The sequence below is a fragment of the Alosa sapidissima genome, chromosome 14 (genome assembly GCF_018492685.1).
Source record: "Alosa sapidissima isolate fAloSap1 chromosome 14, fAloSap1.pri, whole genome shotgun sequence".
In the NCBI taxonomy this organism is placed as follows: domain Eukaryota; kingdom Metazoa; phylum Chordata; class Actinopteri; order Clupeiformes; family Clupeidae; genus Alosa; species Alosa sapidissima.
In genome coordinates, this window is record NC_055970.1 from 35,697,986 (window position 1) to 35,723,221 (window position 25,236).

Genomic DNA, 25,236 nt, shown 5'->3' on the forward strand with positions numbered 1-25,236 from the left:
TCAAATGACTGAATAAAAAAATGCTCAGCATTTATCCTGCAGAGGAGTTGCTGCTTACATCTCGTGACCATGCGTCTTCAGCTGTGCTTCACATGCGCCTTTCGCTATAGAACGGTCTGTTTTTCGTGGTCAGTGGTGTAATGCGTTTTATATAGTGTAAGATAGCGATTTTTAGATAATGCTCCATGACCACAACTTGGGTCGTTAATTGTCACACTCCTGAGCACACAGTGTAATAAAAGAGAAGGGCATCTCATCAAAGCATATTTCATTGTTTTTCTTTATGTACCTGACCAGTTTGAGTTGGGTAAGTTTGATTTCCATTGTTTCCAGAAGTGGAGGAAATGGACCTTCATTAGCTGGAACCAGGCTGAAACAGTTGCTCACAGTGATGAGTCCCAGGTCAACCAATAATGCATTATGGGAGGAAGATGACTGGGGAATAATGATGAGGGGGGCTTTGAGTTTGACATCCATGGACAGGCGAAAACTCTTCTCAGCAAATTCCTTCATGCTGCTTGCTGCCTTTTCCGCTGCCTGAGATGTCGCTGCAGTCAGGGCTGATTTTGCTGCCTGGAAGTTATCCACAAAAATCTGAAGAGCACAAAGTATGCCAGAACATGTAAGCCAAAAATGCATAGGAAATAAACGTTTCAAACTGTGCATAATGCATATGTGATTAGATGCAACGTGCTGCATACAATGAGACTCTGATGACAATTGTTTGATGGTCCATCAAAAGCATTGGCAGATTCAATATAAGAAGACATGCGACACAGATGTTCCCCAAGGGTGGTTGCTGTGTTTGGCAACACAATAGAGAGCTGAAAGAGCATGGTGGGTGCTCTATTTCTGGCATTTGGCAATTTCACATGCTGCTTTGCATGAACATTTGTGTGAACAAAGTTATTGAAGCTAAATAATATCCAGTCAGCATGTGACCTAAGCTAAATAGCTGGGTACTCATGGTCAACTTTTATTTAGCTCACAGCTGATCGGGTAAAGTACAAGAAATACAAAAAAATGAATTGTAGCTGTTGATCAACATATTTGCTTGTATTGGCCAAGTCCCCTGAGTAAATTGTCAGGATAGCACCAGCTTTCAAAAGCAGTTTGGTAGCAAAACTATACCATCTAGTCTAATTTGTAGGGGCAGCCGTGGCCCACTGGTTAGCACTCTGGACTTGTAACCGGAGGGTTGCCGGTTCGAGCCCCGACCAGTGGGCTGCGGCTGAAGTGCCCTTGAGCAAGGCACCTAACCCCTCGCTGCTCCCCGAGCGCCGCCATTGTAGCAGGCAGCTCACTGCGCCGGGATTAGTGTGTGCTTCACCTCACTGTGTGTACACTGTGTGCTGTTTGTGTTTCACTAATTCACCGATTGGGTTAAATGCAGAGACCAAATTTCCCTCACGGGATCAAAAAAGTATATGTACTTACTTACTTAATTTGCGAAGTAGTTATCTGCTAAATGATTTTTGATGGTATTTTATGATACCTCCAAATTAATTGGACCATTTCTAATGTTTCTCCAGTTGTTTTGGTAATTATGGGTTTACCAAATCATATTTTGAGCTCTTACACCCAAAAACAGAACACTTCACTTTGTGTGTACAAGACATTCACGTCAGCAGAACACTGCAACACTGAAAACACTACTAAAAGTGGGGCTGTTAAGCTCAACGATCTTGCTTTTTATGAAAGAAGCATGAAAATTTCAGGGTTTGTTCTTGATGACCTAAGCTTTAATTTAAGATCTGGAGGCATTCTCAGTTTGACCTCTGAGGTCAGATAGAGGTCATTGACCTCAGTAATATGTTGTGACGCTACAGGTGAATGGGGTAAAAAAAAAAAAAAAAAAAAAGATATCACCATGAAACTTTCTCAGTTGATTACTCATGTCAAATTAGGAAAAAAATGTATTGAAAGTTTTTTATATTTTAATGTTTAAATATGCAAATTAGGCATTATCTCATTAAAAATGTGCTAATTTGCATACATTTTAAGAAACAAAATCAGGTTGTCTGATAAAGCCAGGCTCAAAATTTTTTTTTTTATTTTGTTGTCATATGAGATGGGGAAAGAATTACTGAGGGGTTTATGGACATCTACTTCTATTATCCTGTAATTCACCTGTACCACTGTGATATGAAATTTCAAGGCCCGAAATTAGAATTTAGGAATCTTAGGATCTAAATGTGATATAAATATAAACTAAATATGTTTTTCCATGTTTCTGGGCATGAGAAACGTATCTATAGCATTGATAGCACTCTAAGAGGTCCACATCATTACGTGCAGTGAAGATCACTGGCAAAAGATCCAATGATTGGGCAAATCCAAGTACAAAATGTATCATTTCACCAAACAATTCCATATAAATATGGACATGACAAAAATGTAGCCCTGCTTGAACTTGAGCTCCTATCAAAAAGTCACAACTTGAACTCATATCACAAATCCCCAATGTAACATTGAACAGGTAACAAACATATCAGCATTCTAAAAAGTACAGTGAAAGTTGTCGTAGAGGCCTTAGCTTTTGGGGGTAAGAAAAAGGCCTACAAAACAGCTGTGCAGCTTGTACACATTAATGCTGCCTTTTTGCATTTACAGTGCCCGGTACAACCCTTTTTACAACCACAGTGCTCAAGCTCATAGCATGCCTGTGATGCCTCAGGGAGTGTTGTCCAACGTGGCTGTCAGCCTGCATCTGTATCAATCCATCCCCAGTCTGAAGGACTTGGTAACTGTGGGCTAGGAACCAAGGCAAGGTTCCATATTAGGTTAGCCTGGTGCATTGCTCTTTTGATGTGTTGCCTCAAAGCAGCTTGTGTAGGGGGGATGTTTTCCAGGGATCTTGACCTCTGGATAAAAAGTTGTTTCCTTGCTTCATTGACCTCTAAGCATGCACTTGTTCTGTCATAGAGTGGGAACCCTGGATCTAAGTCAAATGTAAAATTCCATGACTTTTCTCTGACTTTCCCTGACAAAAAACCTGAATTTCCATGACTTACTATATAATGAATAGTACAATATAGCGACCAATGATTTCAGAGTACCCGCATAGAGGTCAAGAATCTTTTTTAGAGCGGGAGATGAGGCATTGAATAAACACAGTTGGGCTACTTAAGGAAGCCATACAGCTACTAACCAGATATACACCAATTCTGCGTGGAAATGTATTTGTATTAATGCTGCCCTACAAAGCCAAAGAGCAGTATCTGCAAAAATGCCAAGCTGAGAAAAACAGCTTTTGTGTTTTTCTTACACCAAGTATAAGCATCAAATTATATTCAACAACATTAGATAGATCAAAGTGAGGTGAATATTAAACATTTTGTTTTTTGACATTTAGGCAAAATTTGGTAGTTTTATTGCGCTTTGCCTTTGCATTACTGCTTATACTTATGTGGCCATACAATAACATTTTGCAGTAAGTGTAACAAGTAATCATAATCACTCAGTTTTTATATTAATTGAGGAGGTACTTACTACATTTTTAGTGAAGATATCAGGGCTCCGAACCGGTTCAAGGAACGAAAACGAAAACCGAAAACAAACGGAATTTTACGGAATTTTACAAAGAGTGGAAACAAAAACAAAATGGTCTTCAACTGTTCCGGAACAAAAACGTTATTCTGAAATCCACAAAACCGGTTAATAACGTTTTTTTTCGTTCTCTATATATTTTATAAAATTTCACAAAAGCATATCCTAAGTGTTCTACTCGTTTGATTGTAGGCAAACAGCCTAATAATTTGATTTCTGCAGTTTGAAAAAAAAAAAAAAACGAATAAATGGACCTTTGGTCCAAATGTGTATATTTTGTCTTGCTGTTGTAATGTAACCTATTCGTCTGCCACTTCGGATCTTAGGCCAGCTCGTAGCGTAGGCTACTGAAACTGATTTGGAAATTGTTTGTAGCCTATGCGTAATAGCCTATTTTGCCTGTCCACGCCTTGTCGTTTTAAAGTCGGGATTTGAAATGTTTGCGCAATTATAGCCTATTCTATGTAGAAGAGTTAAACGGGAAATTTGAGATAGGCCTTGTCAGCAACAGACAGGTTCGTTTATAAACAGGGTTGGAATTATAGCGCAAGCCTTTGAAGATCTCCATATGGATAAAACTTAGGCTACAACCAGGTAAGGAGTTTAGCACGTATCCAGAAATATTTTTGATAAGAAATTATTTATAGGCATATGCCTATAAATAATTTCTTATCAAAAATATTTCTGGATACGTGCTAAACTCCTTACCTGGTTTATAGGTTAGGCCTACAGTAAGTCTGTAGGCTATGGGATGGATAGCCCATTAGAATGTTTTTGGATGCCGCCTGTGATTTATTATTTTTGGGCATAGCTACGGTATAGGCTAAATCAAGGGGAAATAATGAGTACGTCTATTCTAAGGTAAAGTCCACAAAAATAGACTTGATAGGCCCGCCAAACACTGCCGGAACTTTATATTTTGCGTTCCGAACCGGTTCAGCACCGATATGTTGGTGGCGGAACGCATGCAAGAACAAAAACGTTGGCCTACCTGAACCGTTCGGAACAGAACGTTTGAAAAATAATTTTGTTTTCAAGCCCTGGAAGATATGCTGTTAGATGCCTTAACAATGGCAACTCTGTCATTTATAAACATTTATGTTAAAATGGAACAAAATCATTCGGGTATTCTTGTAGACTTTCATGTCAAGCAATATTGAATTGCTGCACACCAAAACCTAACCTTTGACACCTTTGCACACTGCTGCTTATATTTATTAAAGTATATGTTAATTACTTTTTGTAAAATCTGACTGACTATTTTGAATATGATACTTTCACTGGCATTTAATATTGTGAAAAAAAAAGTGCAGATACTGCTCTTAGCCTTTGTAGGGCAGAATGTATTTTGGCAAGTATATTTTAAAATTCCCTGATATTCCATGACTGTGCTCCAAAAATGATCAAATTCCCTGACTTTCCATGTCTGGAATAGACTTTCTAAAATTCCATAATATTCCAGAAATTCCATGACCCGTGGGAACCCTGTAGATCAGCACCACAAAACGTTCTAGTTGAGACAAGGAAAGATCACTCAACTCTTGTGGCATTTGCAACATTTTATGGAAAGCCTCTGTAACTTCTGGATATACAGTACACGCCATGTATCCCAGGCAGTCTTTTTACCATGGCCACTGAATGCAGATGTTGTATCACAGCCAGTGAAAGCATGAAATGCTAGCAGTGCAGAACCAGTGGAAGGACCCAGTGCAGTAACCACATTGTGAATGAATATATAACAGAAATGGCTTCCAGTTCCAAAGGCAATCAACATTTCTTCTTCAATTGAAGAACTGAGTCTGCTGTTTATCGCTCTGTGCTGTTGGACAGTCAAAGGAGAAAGTGAGAGAGAAAGCAGCACACAACCATTTAGGTTCCCAAGTGCCGGAACTTCTGAAACCACACCCAGGCCACACCCATTGCCCCACCCTGTACCCCAGAACTGTGGGAAATTAAGATCCTGTTTACACGAAGGAAAAACGCAGATATTTCAACGTGGTTTGGCCTCTCATTTACATGAAAATCACAAAAACTATTTGGAAAACTCCAGTTTCGCAGTTGCATGTAAATAGGGAAACCGGCGTTTTTGCATTGTGACATGTTGGTCTCTCGTTTGTTTCGAATCTCTGATTGGCCACCTGTTTGCTCGAAGTGTTCATGTAACCCTCTTCCCCTGCTGTTTTTATCATTATTAACCCCCCCCCCCCCGAATAAATACCCTGCTATATATATGCAGGATAACAGAAGTAGATGTTTTGCCAGTGATCTTCACTGCACTTAATGATGTTGACCTCTTAGAGTGCTATCAATGCTATAGATGAGTTCCTCATGCCCAGAAACATGGAAAAACATATTTAGTTTACATTTCTATCACATTTAGATCCTAAGATACACCCATTTCTAATTTCGGGCCTAGAAATTTTAATATCACAGTGGTACAGGTGAATTACAGGATAATAGAAGTAGATGTCCATAAACCCCTCAGTAATTCTTTTCCTATCTCATATGACAACAAAATGAAAAAAATATTTTGAGCCTGGCTTTATCAGACAATCTGATTTTGTGAGATAAGGCCTAATTTGCATATTTAAACATTAAAATATAAAAAACATTTTTTTCCTAATTTGACATGAGTAATCAACTGAGAAAGTTTCATGGTGATATCAATTATTATTTTTTTTTTACCCCATTCACCTTTAGTGTCACAACATATTACAGAGGTCAGTGACCTCTATCTGACCTCAGAGGTCAAACTGCCTCCAGATCTTAAATTAAAGCTTAGGTCATCAAGAACAAACCCTGAAAGTTTCATGCTTCTTTCACAAAAAGCAAGATCGTCCCTATTTTAAGAGCTTAACAGCCCCACTATAATTACTAAGGGGGGAATTCTCCCATTTGCGCGTTAATCATGCGAAAGCTTTTTTTTTACACGCTTCAGTTACGCACTTTTGTGTTATGCACATTCTCCCATTCCTGCTTCTGTCACACCTACAGCACGCAAGTTCGAAATCAAGGCAGCCTTATCAAAGTGGTGTGATTTATTTAAAATAGAACCAGACCGATCCACCACCTTGTTCATTTAAGTTGATATGAAAACGTGGAACATGGACTTTGTCATTGATCTTCTGAATGCCTGTTAAATCCAGAAAGAACACAAACCAGTCTTTGATTTTCAAAACGTAAGCATGGTGAACTGAATAGTGAAGGCCTACAGTAGAATGGTGCCATCCCATAGCCTAACAAAGAATTGACTTAGAGAAATTTCACTTTTGCTTTGAAGTTTGTTTATAAAGAGTCAAGACCTGCGTGAGGTGTGTAGATACATAATTGAAAAACTCACTGTTGAGAAAGAAAGTTTCAATGGCAGCTATTTAATTTATTTATAGCCTGCTGAACTTAGTTGCAAGTTAATTAGGATTTCATTTGATCCCCATTTCTGTGACATCACAAAGACGGGCTCAATGGATTTGATATTTGGAAATCAAAAATGGTGCACTGACCATTCAAACCAGAAATTCTCAGGAATTATGTTTACTGTGTACTTTACTCATAATATGTGTTGAAACACATGAAAAACACCACAAGAACATATCAAAAACAATAAATACTTGATTCGCAGTGGGTCTTTAAGATCAAAATCTAGTATTTTTTTTAGTATAAAGAGACTTCAAAAGTCTTATCATCCAGATCACTCCAGAATCAAATCACCTATCCCCCAACACCGACACCCAATTGTCAAAACGAAAACAATTCATTTTGGTGTGCAGATTCGTTTTGTAGGTAGGCCTATTAGCTGTTTCAACTATTCACAATCCAGAAAAATAACAGGTAGCCCTGTATACACAGTAGTATGACTGACGATATGTGTGCGATATTTCCCGCTACCCTGCTCCAGTAGGGAGAAGTGCTCCAGAGATGACTTGGTCTCGACCGAGTCCAGGTGTCTTTATTATGTTTATAATAATATTGGAGGGAAAGGGGAATGGCTATACTTACAAATGCTGCTTTTGCTATACTTACAATTGCTTTTAGATCAACAAATAATAACCCAAAATGATTGTCTTGATACTGTCATGCATAACACTTTTTTTTTCCTGTCCTGGACTCAGACTAGAACAAAACTAAAGGTAAGTTTAGCCCTTATAGGGCTGTATAAAGTTGTCCAAATGAATAGGTCGTTGTTAGGTATTGTTGTTGTAAAGATATTGCATGTGGATGTTGTTAGAACTATGTAGACTACTTTTTTAGCTGACCAATGCACAAACCTAAAACCGGGAAAAGGACAAATATTATCAACGTTTTCAATCAGGGGCAGACTGGCCGTCTGGCATACCAGCATTTTCCCGGTGGGCCGACGCACCTTTTGGGGCGATAGAATAGACTATATAATTGTATTAATTTGGTCAACGATCGGCCCAAAGAAAACAGTCAGCAGCCCATTGGTTCATTTTCGATATTGACTCTCAATAACAGCTCGTCAGGCCCCAACCCTCCCATTTTGGCTCCATCAAAATGGTTAATTGAAGTAGCCTTCACATTGAAATTGCGGCGGATGCCGGTAGTGCCAATTGTATAAAAATAAAACCAATGTAGAAGCTTCTAAAACAAACAATATTGCAAGTAGGTTTGTGTCAACAACAGGTTGAAGTTTGTTGAATTTGAACAAAGATATGTAAGCAAGCATACAGAGGGACAGTGAGCAGATGGTGGAGAGAGTAGCTGAGGCTGCATGATAACAAGAACTCAGTAATGGAGTAGGTATGTGTGACATGTCATGTTGACGATGATTATTATGATGACTTATTAATTGTGATAATATAATGGTATGGTAATGATAACATAGCCTGTTAGTAAGGCCGTCACCCACTGCTGTGAACACAATAACAAAAAGCGCAACACAAGTTTTCTAAATCAACATTAATTGTTGGTCAGATTGATCAGTTTCCGTCAGACGCCCAAAATTAAACATCGACGGCATGAATGGTTGGTCTCTCAAAGTAGAGCGTTGAAAGGGTGCTATCTTGGAAGGGTTCCGTTGGTAAAGATGGGCTAAAAGACTGTAGACTGACGGAAATGTAGGCCACAAAACATCAAAGTCATATTGCACAAGGCAACTAAGCTATAAACTATACGATAGGCTACTGAAAGACATCAAAGGGAATGAGTTCATGGAGATCTACTGTTGTAAAATGTACCAGCAATGTAGGTAGGTAATATAGCCTACAATAAAATATTTTCAGCAACAATTTCAGCCTGTTTATTTTGTGTTGTTTCAGTTGTCTTATAGTGGTAACTAGCCTAGATATCTAGACGCACCCTAGCGGCAGCAAATGTAATTTGCAGGCAGGATCGTCTAGCAACTCGCCGCTGGCTTGCAAGCTGGAAAAACCAAACTCTAGTCAGGCCAATCACTTTGTGTATAGAGTCGGTGGGCAGGCTTAACAGAGTTGCGACGGTCCCGTGTGAATTCCCTGCTTCTTGAAAACAAAGAAGATGGCTGCTGCTGGTGGTCTTTCGAATCGGCATTGCCCGTGACTCTTAAAGACTTGGAGTTAAGCTTTTCCTTTAGAAAATTACAAAGGACAACACTGAAGTCATTCCTACAAAAGAAAGATTGGTTGTAGTGCTATCCTATTGTGTGCAGAGGCAATTTAATAATAATAATAATAATAATAATAATAATAATAATAATAATCATTCCTCTTCGTTGCTGTGGCCGTTTATGATCCAATTGGCAACATATCAGAAATACTTAGTAGTGTGTATATTAGGCTTGCACGATAAAACGTTATAAAATTGCGATCTCGACTCACCCCTGTGCACGATATGATTTTTATATGACTTCGATTCTCATTTAATTTTACGGGCCGACTGCATCACGAACGCTACTATTTTTTCTGTGAGTTTTAAAGCACTCCCAAGCGCTGCAATGCTCTCCCTTCTCTCACAAAGTTCAGGGCTTCACCATCGGCCAATGACAAAGCGCCTTTTAGTCACGTGTTTCATTAGTGGAGCGACTATGGTAGTTCTAAAGCAGTGGTGTCCAAACTACAACCCGTGGGCCAACTGCGGCCCGCCACGCACATTAATCAGGCCCACCGAGCATTTATTAGTTTATCATAGATCCGGCCCCCCATGCACTTTAATCCGGCCTGCCGTGCATTTAAATAATTAGGTTATTATAGGCCGCTCGCTATTTTTTTCCAGCATAGACGACGTTGTGATTAACTTTAGGCTACTGCAAACTGCTTTACACGCTTCTTAGAGAGCGTTTACCATGTCAATGTCAAAACAGCTGTTACATCGAGATACATAGTATCTCCATTGCAGCAGATCTAACTACGTTATGCTACTCCATTTAATTGGGAACGCATTTGAGCGTGCACAAGAGGGAAAGTGCGACAGGTTCCAGCTGGCTTGTTATTGTTGATAATTGATATCTCCTTTTTATAAGAAACTTTTAAAAGGAAATCGCGATGGCAACAGTAGTTCCCACTACTGACCATTTATAAACTGTGAGTCATAGGCACAGCACTAGCCATAGACTAGTGGAGCTGGCAAATGAGTCTTAAAGTGACAGTGTACCATTTCTAAATGAATTAAACAACATCAAATGAACAGTATTTCTTAAGAAATTAATTTTCTACAACAAAATTACTTTGTCATTTAAATGATACAAAACATTCCAACACCCAATGTGGCCCCTGAGTCAAAAAGTTTGGACACCCCTGTTCTAAAGCCTTGGAGGCTGCAGCGTCGTCGAACTAGTGCGACAGGAAATAAACAAAATTGATGTTGATTAAAACCCACGTAGCCTACAAGCAGTGATGGGGAGTAACGAATTATAAAGTTATGCGCTACTGTAATTTAGTTACTTTATTGGGTAACGAAGTAAGGTAACGCATTATAATTAAAATTTCAGTAATTAGTTACAGTTAGGCTGAATAACTCGTCCATTCCTACGTTACTCACAATATCTCTAATATATTGACTTTTCCATAGCAGCACGCAGTTATTTAAAACATAGATTAGCCTAGATGCACTCTTACATTATAGAGAGAGCATGCATTCTCTCCCTGTATTGCTCTCCCTCAAACCGCTTCAGCCCGCACCTCGTGTGCAAGGACTTTTCATGCAGACTACAACTGTCGCGGTGTAGCCTAGACAATTTTGTTCTTGTTGTACTTATCACAACGTTGTCAATCGCAAACGCTAATTTATTCAAACGTCTCTCTACTGAACTACGTGGCTTAATTGGCAGAGGACGTACAGAAAGCACTAGTTTGATAAATGAGGGACAGGTTTCAACAAGAACAGCTTCGCTGTCTGAAGTTAGCCAGGTTTCAACTAGAAACAGAAATTCCAATTTTGAATTTGAAAGACAACCGTTTATCTCGCCCCTCGGATTGAGCCCTGCCAATGGTGTGTTCCCAGACCCAACATCTCTTGAAGTGGGCCTGGCTTGTCAGGCTAAGTGGTAACTGGTATTATAATAAGGTCTACTACACTGCAAAAACTGCGTATCTAATACAATCTAACCAAGTGTTATTAATCTTATATCAAGATCAAAAGTTCTAGTTGGTATTGTTTACTTAATATAAGATTAATTACACTTGGTTAGATTTCATTTTTTGCAGTGCAGGCACCCCTGCAGCTATGCAACCAGTTCTTTCATAGAATGTGGTAATAATGCAGTTGCAAGAAAAGGTGAAAGACTAACTTATAATTCAAATATATGTGAGTGATTCTTGGAGTGTATATGGGTGACGGCCTGACATATTATCATCACAGGATGCAAAGAAATGTTGAGTCTGCACAGAAGCAAACGGTAAATTAGTACCTCATTGGGAGAACAACACTGAAAGCTAAGGAATCCCTGAAAGGAACATAATAAATAAGATACAGAAAATGGTAAAGAAATTGTAGGTGCTGCTGCCTGAGTCAATATAGATGTGACAGCCATTTACAGCACTGCCCAGAGGAAAATATTGCTGCTTACAACAGTCTTGTCTTCGTCTCACAGAAATAAATCAACTCGTACTGAATTCTGACCTGTTTTTCCTAAACCTCCTTCAGAAGCAAAAGACTTAAATTGAATTTAAATACGAGACAATGGTCAAAATCTTACATTTATTGATTGAGCTTAATTGTGTGTAGGAGTAACAGGCTAGACAAAAAATATATATTTTTTTCATGCTTATTAACATAAAGACTAAAATCAAACATGTCAATGAAAGGGCAAATGATGCAGAAATATAAGCTTCACATTAGATGTCGGCCCGCTGATCACTGCTTACCAACCTTGGTTATCTTTACAAAAATTACTTTCAACCTCTGTTTTATAGGGTACATGAAGTTTTGCTAAAGGCAAATGTATCAGAGTGTCTTGATTGGAACTTGTGGCAAAATATTTCATGCAGTAATTTACCACATTAAAGGATTTGCAGACATATGAATTAGTGTTTTGCTTTGATACTGCACCAAAACCATATGTTATTTATCAGTGGTAGACCTTGTGTGCTGTAAACCATCTAGACTCACACATTATGTGACTCACATCTACGTCAACTCAGATCAGGCGGCAACAGTTTGCATGGCACATGAAAACACTTTTTTTAAAGATTGCAACTCTAGGCACAATTTAAATTTCACACCATCAGTGTCAGTATCAGAGGTTTAGAATATGTTTGACATGACAGGATAATCTTAAGGTCCTAAAGAAAATGAAGAGGAGTTTTGGTAATACTCATACTCATGACACCCATACACACACACACACACACACACACACACACACACACACACACACATATATATATATATACGGTGCCCAGATTAAGGCATCCTCAGATGTCAAAGTAAGGTATCAGGTATCAGATGGAAAGACATCAGGCCTCAGGAAAACCTTTGTCAAGTTTATGGAAATGCAGTCAGGCCTCAATAGTCAGACTAAACAGTTTCAGACAAAAAGGTCTCATAGAGCAGGGCTAACTACCTAAACAAGTTACATTAGCTTTTCTAATGCAGAGCTGTCGTTTCTATTAATTACAGTGCATGAAAATGCACTGTACTGTTCTTCCTAGGCTTCTTATTCTTATTCTTCCGCTAAAGCATTTAATGCAGCTTCAACCGTTTAACGTAGAAACTTCATTCAAACTATGTTACGTAGGTCTTACTTAGGACATGGGGGCTTTGTATTTTTCATCTTTGTAACTGTTATACTTTTTAAACTATTAATTAAAAACTATTCAAAATTTCCCCATAGACTTAACATGGGCTGATGACATCATAACAGAGCACTTAAGCAATTAGAATCCTAGGCCAGGTGTTCCGGCCACCTGCATCAACTGTCAGTTTCTCAGGCTTTAAGCATGCAGTCTCATTCTCTTAATAAGACTACACATCTTGTTCAACTGTTTCCTCTGTCGACAACATAATTTAACCATTTAAACTATCCACCTATTTAACTGTTCAGTCATTCCAACTATAATAAACCTCATCTAGGCCTACCTCGCAAATAATTTAACCTTTTAAACTATCCACCTTTCTGTTCAGTTATTCCAACTAGATTAAACCTCATCTACCTAGTTCAGTCATTCCAACTATATTAAACCTCATCTACCTAGTTCAGTCATTTCAACTATATTAAACCTCATCATGTTGGTTGCCAATTAGCACATCATCTGTTTTAACAATATATTTCACACCATATGTTTTGCATTTTCATGCACTGGTAATTCCCTGGAATTGCGTTTTCTAGTTGATAATTAGCTAGCATGTGTTATTTAGATTAAACCTAGTGTTTGAAATTCATGACATTTATTTGCAACATAACATTTTGATCTTGATCTTGATAACATTTTGATCTTACAGTGGGCATTACTTCAAATTGGCCAGCTTCCCTTGCGGTCTGTGCGTAACATCACGCGGGATCATGCAACTTTAATTTGTATTTTTCCAGTGACGCTGCAACGACGCTGCAACAACCCAAACAACCGGCAGATGTCTCTTGTGAGCAGGGTGTCTCGTAAAAAGAAATGGAGCCTGGAAAACCCTACACAGACTTCACTACAGACTTTAGCAGACTGGTTTAATAAAAAATAATTTAATAGCCAGAAATATGCCTGCCCTGCCCTAATAAAGAAATATTTGGTTAACTGCGGGTGAATCCCGTTTGCAGCCGTAGAAGAAACGCAGGACGAATGAAACATTCCGTTTTTCTCCGAGTGCAACGATGATAGACAGACATCATTTGGACAAAATATAGAGCATATTAACCTCCGTTGCTCAGCCAAATGCCTTCCTGTTACGTCCTGTTATCACGGAGTTACAGGCGATAAACAATTTTTGATAGTCACAAGTTTACTTCATTAGCGGTTTATTTTTTTTGATTATTAAAGAGTATTTTTCATTTAAAGGTTCGGCTTCATGCTTATTCAGTAGAGCATTTAGTGCTCTCCCCAATCCCAGATGTTCACATTGCATGTTTGTTTGTAATGGATGCAACCGCGAGATAGGCTACGCGCTTCACCATGATGGCAATGAACAGACATGAACCAAGACATATAGCCCAGCAGCAATCTATCTAAAATAACACATAGTACCATTCATGATATGTTGTCAAATATTGAAGGTGTGGGAAGTTTACATAATTTAAGCTGTAGGATGTTTCATTCGTCCCCCATGCTGTTTCATTTGTCTCAGCCAGGAGGGACGAATGAAACAAAACACACGTTCGACTTCTTCTTAAAAAACTCTTGAACGGTTTTGTTCAGAGCTATACATGCAACTGTATTTGACAAAGAACAGATGTATGTTGCTAGTGCCAAAATATTAACGTTCAGTGTTTTACGATGTCTTTGTAAATTACGTTTAATTAAAAAGTGTTTCATTCGTCCCGGTTCTCCCCTATGCTCTGGCTCATAGGCGCCGATACCGTGGGTGCTCCGTCGCTCGAGCACCCACAGTCCCGGCTAAATTTACATTAATTTAAAATCAAACATCGCAGTTGATGTTAAATTCAGCATCTCTCATAATGTGATTGGCTATGTTGCTGTCAATCCCCTACTCCATATCCTCCATAACCACCAATGAGAGCGTCTCTCGTATGAAAATTTCTGACACTTCCCACCTGAAGAATTATTGTCGGGTCTTCAGCCCTGAATGTTTAAAATGTATATAGCCCTGAATATCATTTTATAAAAGTAGTCTAACAAAGCTTATTGTTTTGTGACACAGCTAAACACTGGTACCTCATAGAACGTCTATAACATAGCCTAGGTGGTCGCAACTCACAAAAGTAAAGCAGATAGAAAGAACTCACGCAAGTCTAGCCTACAACACACAGACAGCTTCATGTGCAGGGGAGAGAGAACGTGCGCACAGGTGTTTTATGATTGTTGGCTTCTGATGGTATCTTGCTAATTCACTGAAGAAAGACTTATGATTATGGATAGAAAGAACATTCTGAATAAAAATATTAAACCCTACAACAAGTAGCCTGCCTTGGTAGGGACGTTTGAATCATGTAAATCTGACAGCAAATCAACTGAAACACTTCAAAATAAACGTTCAAATAAATCCCAGAGTTCGGTTTCGTTTCGTTGCATTATTTACCTAATTTACATCTGCATTGGATTACTTTTTTACTGGAAGGGACCGAAATTCTATTTCCTAATGTTTCGGGCCTACCCGTGTGCGCCCTTTTCCTCCTCTCACAGGTTTAAAGGGTAACCGTGACTGGTGGTCTATTTTAAGCAAAGGATGAAGAAGAGGTTGGTGTGAAAAGGAAGAGGACTTTTATTTGGTTGATCTTGTCAACACAGTCTTTCCTTTCCTTCCTGTCCACATCCTGTCCATTTTGGGTAGGCCTAGGAGTTGCGTGACCAACTTTTAAACATTTCTCGGGGGAGAAACCCCTGAATCCCCTCTTACATAGGACATTTCATGTCTGGGCTTAAGTCTCCAATGTGTTGTCCATAGCCTGTCAAGAGAGTGGCACCGGAACGATTTTAAGGCTATTTCGCATAGGCTACTCAATGGTACTATTTCACATGCATTATAGCGACCCCCACTCACCGTGGGTTAGGTGGAAGGTGTTAATAGACTATTGGCGTATCCTACAGTGGACTAGAGCTGTCAAAATTGCTCAAAAATGACGTTCGAATTTTCCCTCTAAAATAAACACATGTACTTGAATATATTGGAATATCTAGGCTATATTATTTACGCATTATGTCAGTGACGCGAATCATGTCATCGGTTTTTAACTTTTTGGAAATTTTTGAATTAACTGAAAGGAGATAAATATTTTTTGTTAGTTTTGGAAGTTTATTTTTACATAGCCTACAATGGCCAGTTCCGACAAAGCCGAAATTACTCCTTTTGAAACAAGTGAGCAGGCCGTGCGTTTGTATGGTAATATTGCTTGACAGGGGGGATCCCAAGCAGCTTTCAGCCATAAGGCTACTTTGAGAACATTTCCTAATTCGCCCGACACTGATATTCAACATGCTGAAAACTATTTCGGCATAGCCTATAAGCAGTTTAATTAAATGCAATGTTAGTTGTAAACAAACGGGCTACTTGGTGAGGCTTGGTCTCACAGATGCGCTCGTGCCAAGATGGCAAGAAAAATCTTCACAATATAGGCCTATTAACTGACCACCTGATTCACGTTGGCCGGGGGGGAGGGGGGCCATCAGACATTTGTGCCCAGGGGTCTATGAATTGTTAATCCGGCCCTGCCCCCAACGAATCCCAACTTTCCACCTCTGGGACAGCTTAAAAGAAGTCGAGAGGACTCTTAACTCACTAAGGAGGTGTTTGGAATCATTCCCGCGTTACAATCATCAGCCAATCAAGGTGGTCACTTCAGTCAAGCTCGTGCATGAGTAACGACGTCATCCATAGCAACGAAGACTCACTCTTAGTTTAGGAGTTGTCATTTTTCCTTACTAAGAGTAGGTCTGAAAGGCTTTGTGAATAACTTAATAAGAGAAACTCCTAGCTAAAATCTTTTATTGCTATTTAGGAGTAAGATAGTGGTAAGATAAAAGGCTTTGTGAATATGGCCCCTGGTGTCTAACCCAATGCATAGCCCATTTACACAAAATAATGGTCGAATTTTACTGATGATCATTGTTATTTAAGAACATGCAGTGCGCGTAGGGCACCAAAAACATCTTGCTCGTAAAAAAAATCATCATACCGCATATTGTGGCGGGTCCTTTATTTAGCCTACTTACTTTAGACTGCGCAAACCACAGGCCTTAGCCTATTTTGGGGAAGCCTGCATTCGAGGCAGGCCTTCTGTTGAAGAATTGTATATAAAGCCTGGGTAACGCTTTAGAATAACATGTGCTTATTAGGCGTTAACAGTGCATAATAAGCAGTTAACAATTCATAACTAACAGCTAGCTAACTGTTCATAACATTAAGTAACTGTTAACATGCAGCTTGTAAGTGTTTATAAGCAGCCTTTTAAGTTACTTACAAGCATATTTGTTAACAGTTGACGTGCAGCCTGTAACTGTTAACAAGCAGCATGTTAATGCTAGTTAATGGTGTATAAGATAAAAGGGTGGATAACTAATACGCTTATAAGACCTTTCTTAACCTTTTGTAGTAAATTTTGCAGCCCCCCAATCTAAAGCGAGGTCCACGTAGCCTATAGTTCCACAAGCCCAACCTTCTATCTCTATATATTTACTGTATCTATCTATCTAACTCGGTTAAGCTGTGAGAAATGCACCTTCAAAATTGCTGCAGCGAGCAGGATTTGAACCCCGATCTCCTGCGTCGTGAATTGCCGCGCTACTTACTGAGCCACATTCCTACCTATTATAACGACGAAATTGTTAATCTTGATTCTATATTCCGATAATGTTCTATATCATACAAGTTATGTTTTTTACAAATATGTTTCTGATGGAAAAGTGGTGTTTCATTTCCATAATCTTTATTGAGTGAACGCATAAAACAGTCAGTTTGTCAGCAGTCTAAAGATATTATGCCAGATTTGTATAGTTTGGTTACCTAGCAACCGAGGCTTATAGACGACAAAGTGCGTTCAAAGTCTTGTAACGTTTGTGGAGAACTACGTTCGCAGACATTCATGGAAAACTGAAGGCAAACTGAAACATGTTTCAAATCCATCGCGAACGTTCGCCTAATGTTTGCGACTTTGAACGCACCCACTTGTCGTCTATAAGCCTCGGTTGCTAGGTAACCAAACTATACAAATCTGGCATAATATCTTTTGAGCCAGTAGAGAAATAACTGTTCAGAATTAATCTGTAGCCTTGGGTAGGCTTCTGCAGAAAACAATGTTGTTGCCGATTTAATACTATCTGGCAACGTTTTTAACAGGCTACGCAATAGAGGCTTAGACAACTATGACCCACGTTTTGGTTTCGTAAATTAATTTGCCCTACATGCTGAACACTCTACCCACTCTCCCATCACTGACAGCCCCCCCCCCCCACCAGCCAACCAGGAACCTAGGAAACTAGGATCCTGTCTACCAAACCCCCCCCCCCCCCCCCCCCCCAACACCGCCATGTGGAACTGCACTGTGACTGCGCAGCCAAACGTGTTGCTGCTTCACATCAAGCCTGATATACTTGAATTACTACATACTGCATATCAATGTAAATATACAGGTCACACACAAGCACAAGTTTAAACTTCATGTAACTGTTAAGACTATAGAAATATACAACACAACTACCTCTATTTTTTTTTTATATATATATATGTCCTATATTTCTATTTTGATACATACATGTTCTATATTTCAATCTTGCACTTTAATTTAATGTTTATTGTCTATGGCTATGTCCATAGTATGTCTATGTCTGTATTTAAAGCATGTCTATGTCTGCATGGGAGAGTAAGAAACGAAATTTCAATTCTTTGTATGACCAGTGCATGTAAAGAAATTGACAATAAAAGCCGACTTGACTTGACTTGACTACTTCTTGACTGCAATGTAGTCAATTGACTGCTTGACATGTCATTTTTATTTTTCTGTACAATAAACAATTACATCTGCTTTATGCCGCAGAATTACATTCATATTTGGCTGACTGCAGACGCGCCACTTCCCTCCCCATATTCCAAGATTAAGATAGTATGAAGTGCTTTTTGTATAGGCTACTATCATAAAAAATAGTTAAAACGAATAGCTATTTGCAATTTGACAAAACACTGGTCCTCATTTTGCGAATGCGAGGACGATATGAGCCTGTTGCATTTAGTTAGATGTCCGAGTCACGCATAATGTTTGAAAACCACTGGCTCGTAATCACAATAATTTAACACACGACAGTTGGATAACCTACTTCATCATGTCCCCATGCCTACATTTTTGTGAGTAGCATAGAGATCGTTAAAAACAATAAAGTATGGCTCTCCGTTTGGGACATCGAAAACTTATATTTTTAATAGACTACCGTCGAAGATGCTGACTTGCAAAAGCCTCGGGATAACACGTTATCTCCACTATCATCAGTCATGCCCCTTGATCAGTGGGGAATGAAATAAAAGTTTGATAACCACTGGCTTAACAAGTTACCTACAGTCCAGAACACAGAATCTGTTGCAATATTCTGATGATCGGCGATGATATCGGCAAATGTTTGTTTTCCAAAGTAAGAATTTCACTTCACCATGCACCTTCGACAATACCTGGCCTACCTGGTATCATTACAAACATTATTCTGTGTCCTAAAACTGGCATATTTTATGGCATTGTGTCATGTAAGTTCGTTGCAAAATCTAGAGAAATGTGTGAGGTGGTCAGCGGGGGACAATTGAGACACACATTGGATTGTGTTATTACTTGAACATTCCACACTATCCACAGTGGTAGGCCTATCAGGGGCAGGAGGATTACTGTCAGCGCAGGCTTTATATAAAATTCTTCAACAGAAGGCCTCGAATGTTGTCTTGTTTGTGGAGCGCTTTGCTTCGCTTCTGTAATTTCATTGAAAATGAGGGTTTCCCTCAATGACCCTCCGAGAATAAATAAAGGTTGAATGAATGAATGAATGCAGGCTTGCCAAAAATAAAGGCATGTGGTTTGCGCAGCCTACAGTAAATAACAGACCCGCCAGAATGTGCGTTATGCTGCTTTTTTACGAGCAATATGTTTTTGGTACCCTACGCACACTGCATGTTCTTAAATAACAATGATCATCAGTAATATTCGACCATTAATTTGGGTAAATGGGCAAGCGTGACCACCTTGATTGGCTGATGATTGTAACGCGGGCATGATTCCAAACACCTCCCTTACGATGATGAGTGACAGGTCTCAGAATGCGTGCGCTACACAAGGACGGAAGATGATGAATAACTGGGGCCGTAGGCTATTCACAAAGGCTTTGATCTTACTACTAGGAGTAGGCTACTCCTAAATCGCACTTAAAGATTTTAGATTGGAGTTTTCTCTTAAAAGTTATTCACAAAGCCTTTCAGACAACTCCTAAACTAGGAGTGAGTCTTCGTGGCTATGGATGACGTCATTACTCATGCACGAGCTTGACTGAAGTGACCACCTTGATTGGCTGACGATTGTAACGCGGGAATTCCAAACACCTCTCTTCCGATGATGACTGACAGGTGACAGGTCGGAGAATGCGTGCGCTACACAAGTAGTGCGAAGGACGGAAGATGATTAATAACTGAATAAAAAGGCCTAGCCTAAATGAATAAAGAGTAAGGCAAAACAAATAGCTTAGTAGCCTAATGAAACATAGGCCTATGGATTGATGCAGTAGCCTACCTTTGCAACATTATTAAATTAATCTGTCACCATATCCCTAGGCTACGTTTGCAAAGAGGAGAACATTTTAATTTGATTCACAATGAAACGTTACATTTCATTTACATGTTAACAATGAGTAGTTTTGGTTGTTCTTGGTGGCATTATTGCATCCCTTTTATGAATGCAAAATTGTTCCCTCGTGATTGGAAGCTCCTGTTGCGCATAGGCTATTTCAAAACATCGCAACGTAAAATTCCACAAAAAAGCTGTTTATGAATAGGTCTTAGTGAGTTAGGAGTCCTCTCGACTTAAGCTGTCCCAGACTTAGGTGCTACTTTTAGGTCTAAAATGCTTCGTGAATTACTTTTTGTGAAAAAATTAGGAGTCCTAAAGTTAGGAGTGACACGCCCATTATTTTTAGGAGTTGCTCCTAAATTCGCCAGTTAGGAGCTACTTTTAGCCTTACAATTCTTTGTGAATATGGCCCCTGAATAAAAAGGCCTAGCCTAAATGAATCAAGGCAAAACAAATAGCCTAGTAGCCCAATGAAACATACGGATTGATGTAGTATCTTTGTAACATTATTAAATTATTCTGTTACTATGCCTACGTTTGCAAAAGAGAACATTTTAATTTGATTCACAATAATGTTACATTTAATTTACATGTTGACAATGATTAGCCTAGTTTTGGTTGTTGTTGGCGGCGTTATTGCATGTTAGTTATGCCTACAATGCAAAATTGCTTCCTTGCGACTGGAAGCTCCTGTAGCTGCATAGGATTTCAAAACCGCAGGTTTGTGAATAGGTCTGTGAGTAAGGAGTCCTCTTGACTTCTTTTAAGCTGTCAGAGGTGGGAAGGTGTGATTTTTGGGGGGAATCGGGTGGTTAGTTAATAGGCCTATCGTGAAGATTTTTCCTGCCATCTAAGGCAGGAGCGCATCTGTGAGGCCAAGCCTCACCAAGTAGCTCGTTTGTTTACAACTAACATTCCATTTAATTAAACTGCTTTATAGGCTATGCCAAAATAGTTTTCAACATTTTGAATATTAGTGTCGGATGAATTGAAATGTTCTCAAAGTAGCCTTATGGCTGAAAGCTGCTGCTTGGGACCCCCCCCCCCCCCCCCCCCGTCAAGCAATATAACCATACAAACGCGCTTCCTGCACTCATTGTTTCAAAAGGAGTAATTTTGGCTTTGTCAGAACTGAAGAGCTGTGGACGGCACGGCACGGAATGCCCAATGAAAATAAATTAACGCAACGCAACACAACACAACACAGACCCCGCTTCTCTCGCGTCAGTCACTGACATGAACGAAACACAGAACCCGCTTCTCTCACGGCAGTCACTGACAGTAACCTAGAATAAATGCATGGGGAAAAACACTTCCCCATGACAAAGACATCGTAAAACACTGAAAGTTAATATTTTGTCACTAGCAACATTCATCTGTCCTTTGTCAAATGTATTATGTTCCAAGTACCCTATGCGTAATTCTGCTTCATAAAGTTGAACAAATACATTTGCTTATTTCACAGAAAAATATAAATAGCCAGTCAGTGCAGAGTTGGTAAGTTATGGTAGGCCAACTTGCAGTGAACATTATCACGGCAGCCGAAGTAGGAAGTGAACAGCCCTGTTCCTGTGTGAGCACAGGTGTTTCTAATTAAGTGTCAGATTCGGCCACAGTTACTTCAACCAGAGGCCTCGTTAATGTTTTTAGGAACACCTGTGGTTTGCCTGCCAACAGGAAATTGAACAGCCCTGCTTCAGCTGCCCGTGGGCTGCCGTGATAAAGGCCTATTATATATCTTGCAGCTGAGTAGCCTCAGGTGCGCACGTAGACATAAGGCCGAACATGCAAGCGCCAATAAATCGTGCTCTCACGACAATCGCGCCGTTAAACTTAAATAGGTTAACATCACTCTAAGTTCGCCTTCAAGCAAGGAAAACGATGATTTGAAGACATCTGTTTCGTTGGAAGGGCAAGGGGTAGCAACAGGGCAACACAGAGACAGGCCCGATGGCAGGGCTGTTATGAGAGTATTAAAATATGGGATATTCTACGGGAAAACATTAAAACGGCAAGACAGCGGGGAACGTTAAAATACGTGATAAACACGGAAACAGTTGGCATGCATTGTTTCGGTCCCCGTGCACAGGGATTATTTATCATACTATTAATCACATATGATTATTTGTGAAATTGTGCAAACAGGCGCAACACATTGGAAAAGGAAGGACTGGTAGCATGCAAGCTCACGGGAAAGATTGATTTAAGAACGTTATCACAAAGTGTGTGGCTGTGGCGCGGGCGGAATACAATTGGCAGGGGAGGGTCATGTATTTTTTAACAATTCTGTCGGAGGGTCATTGAACAATTTCTAGCAGGCAAGAGAGGGTCATGCAACTTCCAACTGAAGCACTCAAAATTCCTCCGGTGGCCCCTTCAATAAATAACGATCAGTCCCTAGATTGCTGCTGGGCTATATGTCTTGGTTCTGTTAACAACTCATTGTCAAACGCATAGCCTATCTCGCGGTTGCATCCATTACAAACAAACATGCAATGTGAACGTCTGGGATTGGGGAGAGCACTAAATGCTCTACTGAATAAGCACAAAGTCAAACCTTTAAATGAAAAACACTCTTTAATAATCCAAAAAAATAAACCTAATGAAGTAAACTTGTGACCATCAAAAATCGTTTATCGCTCATAATTCCGTGATACCAGGACGTAACAGGAAGGCATTTGGCTGAGCAACGGAGGTTAATATGCTCCATGTTTTGTCCAAATGATAACTGTCTATCATCGTTGCACTCGGAGAAAACCGGAATGTTTCATTCGTCCCCGTTTCAATCGTCCCGGTTGTACCTACTCAAAACGCAGATAGAACCTTATTATTCTAAGGTAGCGAAATAGCGTTCACCATGATTCATGCCCAATTAATTCCCCCTGTTAAAGTGTTCGCCTTTGTAGTTTGGTTTCGTGATAGCCTATGATAAACGGCTTATGGCCAAATATGTGAAAACGTTAAAATACAGTAGGCGATAAACCCGGAAAAAGTTGACAGGGATTTTTTCATAATCACTTTGGAGGGTCATAGAAAAATGTATTGCTGGCGAGGGAGGGTCACATCTTTTTGGACTAATGCTCCCAAAACTCCTCCGGTAGCCCCTTAAATAAATAACGAACAGTCCCTAATGAAGTAAACTTGTGACCATCAAAAATCGTTTATCGCCTGTAACTCCGTGATAACAGGACGTAACAGGAAGGCATTTGGCTGAGCAACGGAGGTTAATACTCTATATTTTGTCCAAATGATGTCTGTCTATCATCGTTGCACTCGGAGAAAACCAGAATGTTTAATTTGTCCTGCGTCTCTACAGCTGCAAACGGGATTCACTCGCAGTTAACCAAATATTTCTTTATTAGGGCAGGGCAGGCATATTTCTGGCTATTACATTATTTCTAAACCAGTCTGCTAAAGTCTGTAGTGAAGTCTGTGTAGGGTTTTCCAGGCTCCATTTCTTTTTACGAGACACCCTGCTCACTTGAGCCATCTACCGGTTGTTTGGGTTGTTGCAGCGTCTCACTGGAAAAATACAAATTAAAGTTGCGTGATACCGCGTGATCCCACGCGCGGACTGCGAGTGAAGCTGGCCAAGTCGAAGCACTGCCCACTGTAAGTCAGCAACAATCAGAGGTTGCATGCATCATTTTGCACTTTTATGGCATAGATTTCCTAGAAAAAGTATTTTGCAGTTTAAAAAAAAAAAAAAACACAAAAGTACACGTCAATAAAGTATAAATACATTTTGATACAAAGCACAAAGCTATTTTCAACCCAATGAAATACAAATGACAAAATACTATTTTGTATTTGAAATGCACATTTTAAATATACGTATCAGAGAAACTATCCATCCCTCACCAGAACTCACATCATAAAAAATGTCACATACAAATACATTCAACATCAGTAATGTTATATGTGATTGTGTGTGTGCATGTGTTCTTACCAGCAGAGACGTAAAAAAATGGTGTAGATACACAATCTGGATGCAGCCCATCCTGAGAGTAACCTTTCCATCGACCTTTGAAGTGTCTAAGTAACCCTCACCCTCAGTAGAATTGGGGTAAAGACACAATTTAAAGCTGAACACCTCCTCTCCAACAATGGAGACCACCTAACATAAAAAAACATGTACAAACAAAAGCAAAAGGGCATGCCATGATTAGTGATATAACTATGATATATTAGTGATAAGTGATATAACTTCAAACATTTTGATAACATTTGTCTATGTTTTAGTTATTACTTAATTTAATAAGAATTAGCCTTATCTTAAGGAGTCTTATCAAGACAAATTTTCAACGCACTGGCAGCCAAATTTGCTTGTTTTGAAGTCAAATCTGCTTGCTTGTTTTTGAGACAAATGTGCTTGCTTATTTTTAAGACAAATTTCCTTAACACACTGACAGCAAAATTTGCTTGTTTTCATGATAAGACATCTTCAAATAAAGTCAAAATTATATTAAAATTAAGTTTTATTTTAAGAGAAAGTGCTAGGTAAGTCTCTTTGTACTGAAAACAATGCCATTTAGATTTTTTGATCTTGATATAAGATTAATAACACTTGGTTAGATAAGCAGTTTTTGCAGTGTATAAGCCATAATCATTAAGATTAAAACAAAAAATGGCTTGACATATTTACCTTTATATGTAATTAATCTAGAATGTATGAAAGATTTACTTTGTAAAATATATTACATTGAAAACCTTTTCATGATATTCTAATGTGTGCACACATTACAGTACATTCAACTGTGAACCCTGAACTGACCTACACATGCATGTGATCAACATCAACGCAACACACTATTTTACGTCAGTAAACAGGGAGTATCAGG

At 39.2% G+C, this 25,236-nt stretch overlaps 1 protein-coding gene across 4 annotated transcripts in view; it reads right to left on the reverse strand.

Moving 5' to 3' along the window:
• vps13c (vacuolar protein sorting 13 homolog C) overlaps positions 1–25,236 on the reverse strand; it is a 392,379-nt gene that overhangs the window by 225,063 nt on the left and 142,080 nt on the right. For all 4 annotated transcript variants that reach the window (XM_042061414.1, XM_042061415.1, XM_042061412.1 and 1 more), the window contains 2 exons: positions 24,345–24,512; positions 290–594 (listed from right to left, as the gene is read on the reverse strand). In XM_042061414.1, the coding sequence (XP_041917348.1) occupies positions 290–594; positions 24,345–24,512 (473 nt within the window). The remainder of the gene's footprint in view (positions 1–289; positions 595–24,344; positions 24,513–25,236) is intronic.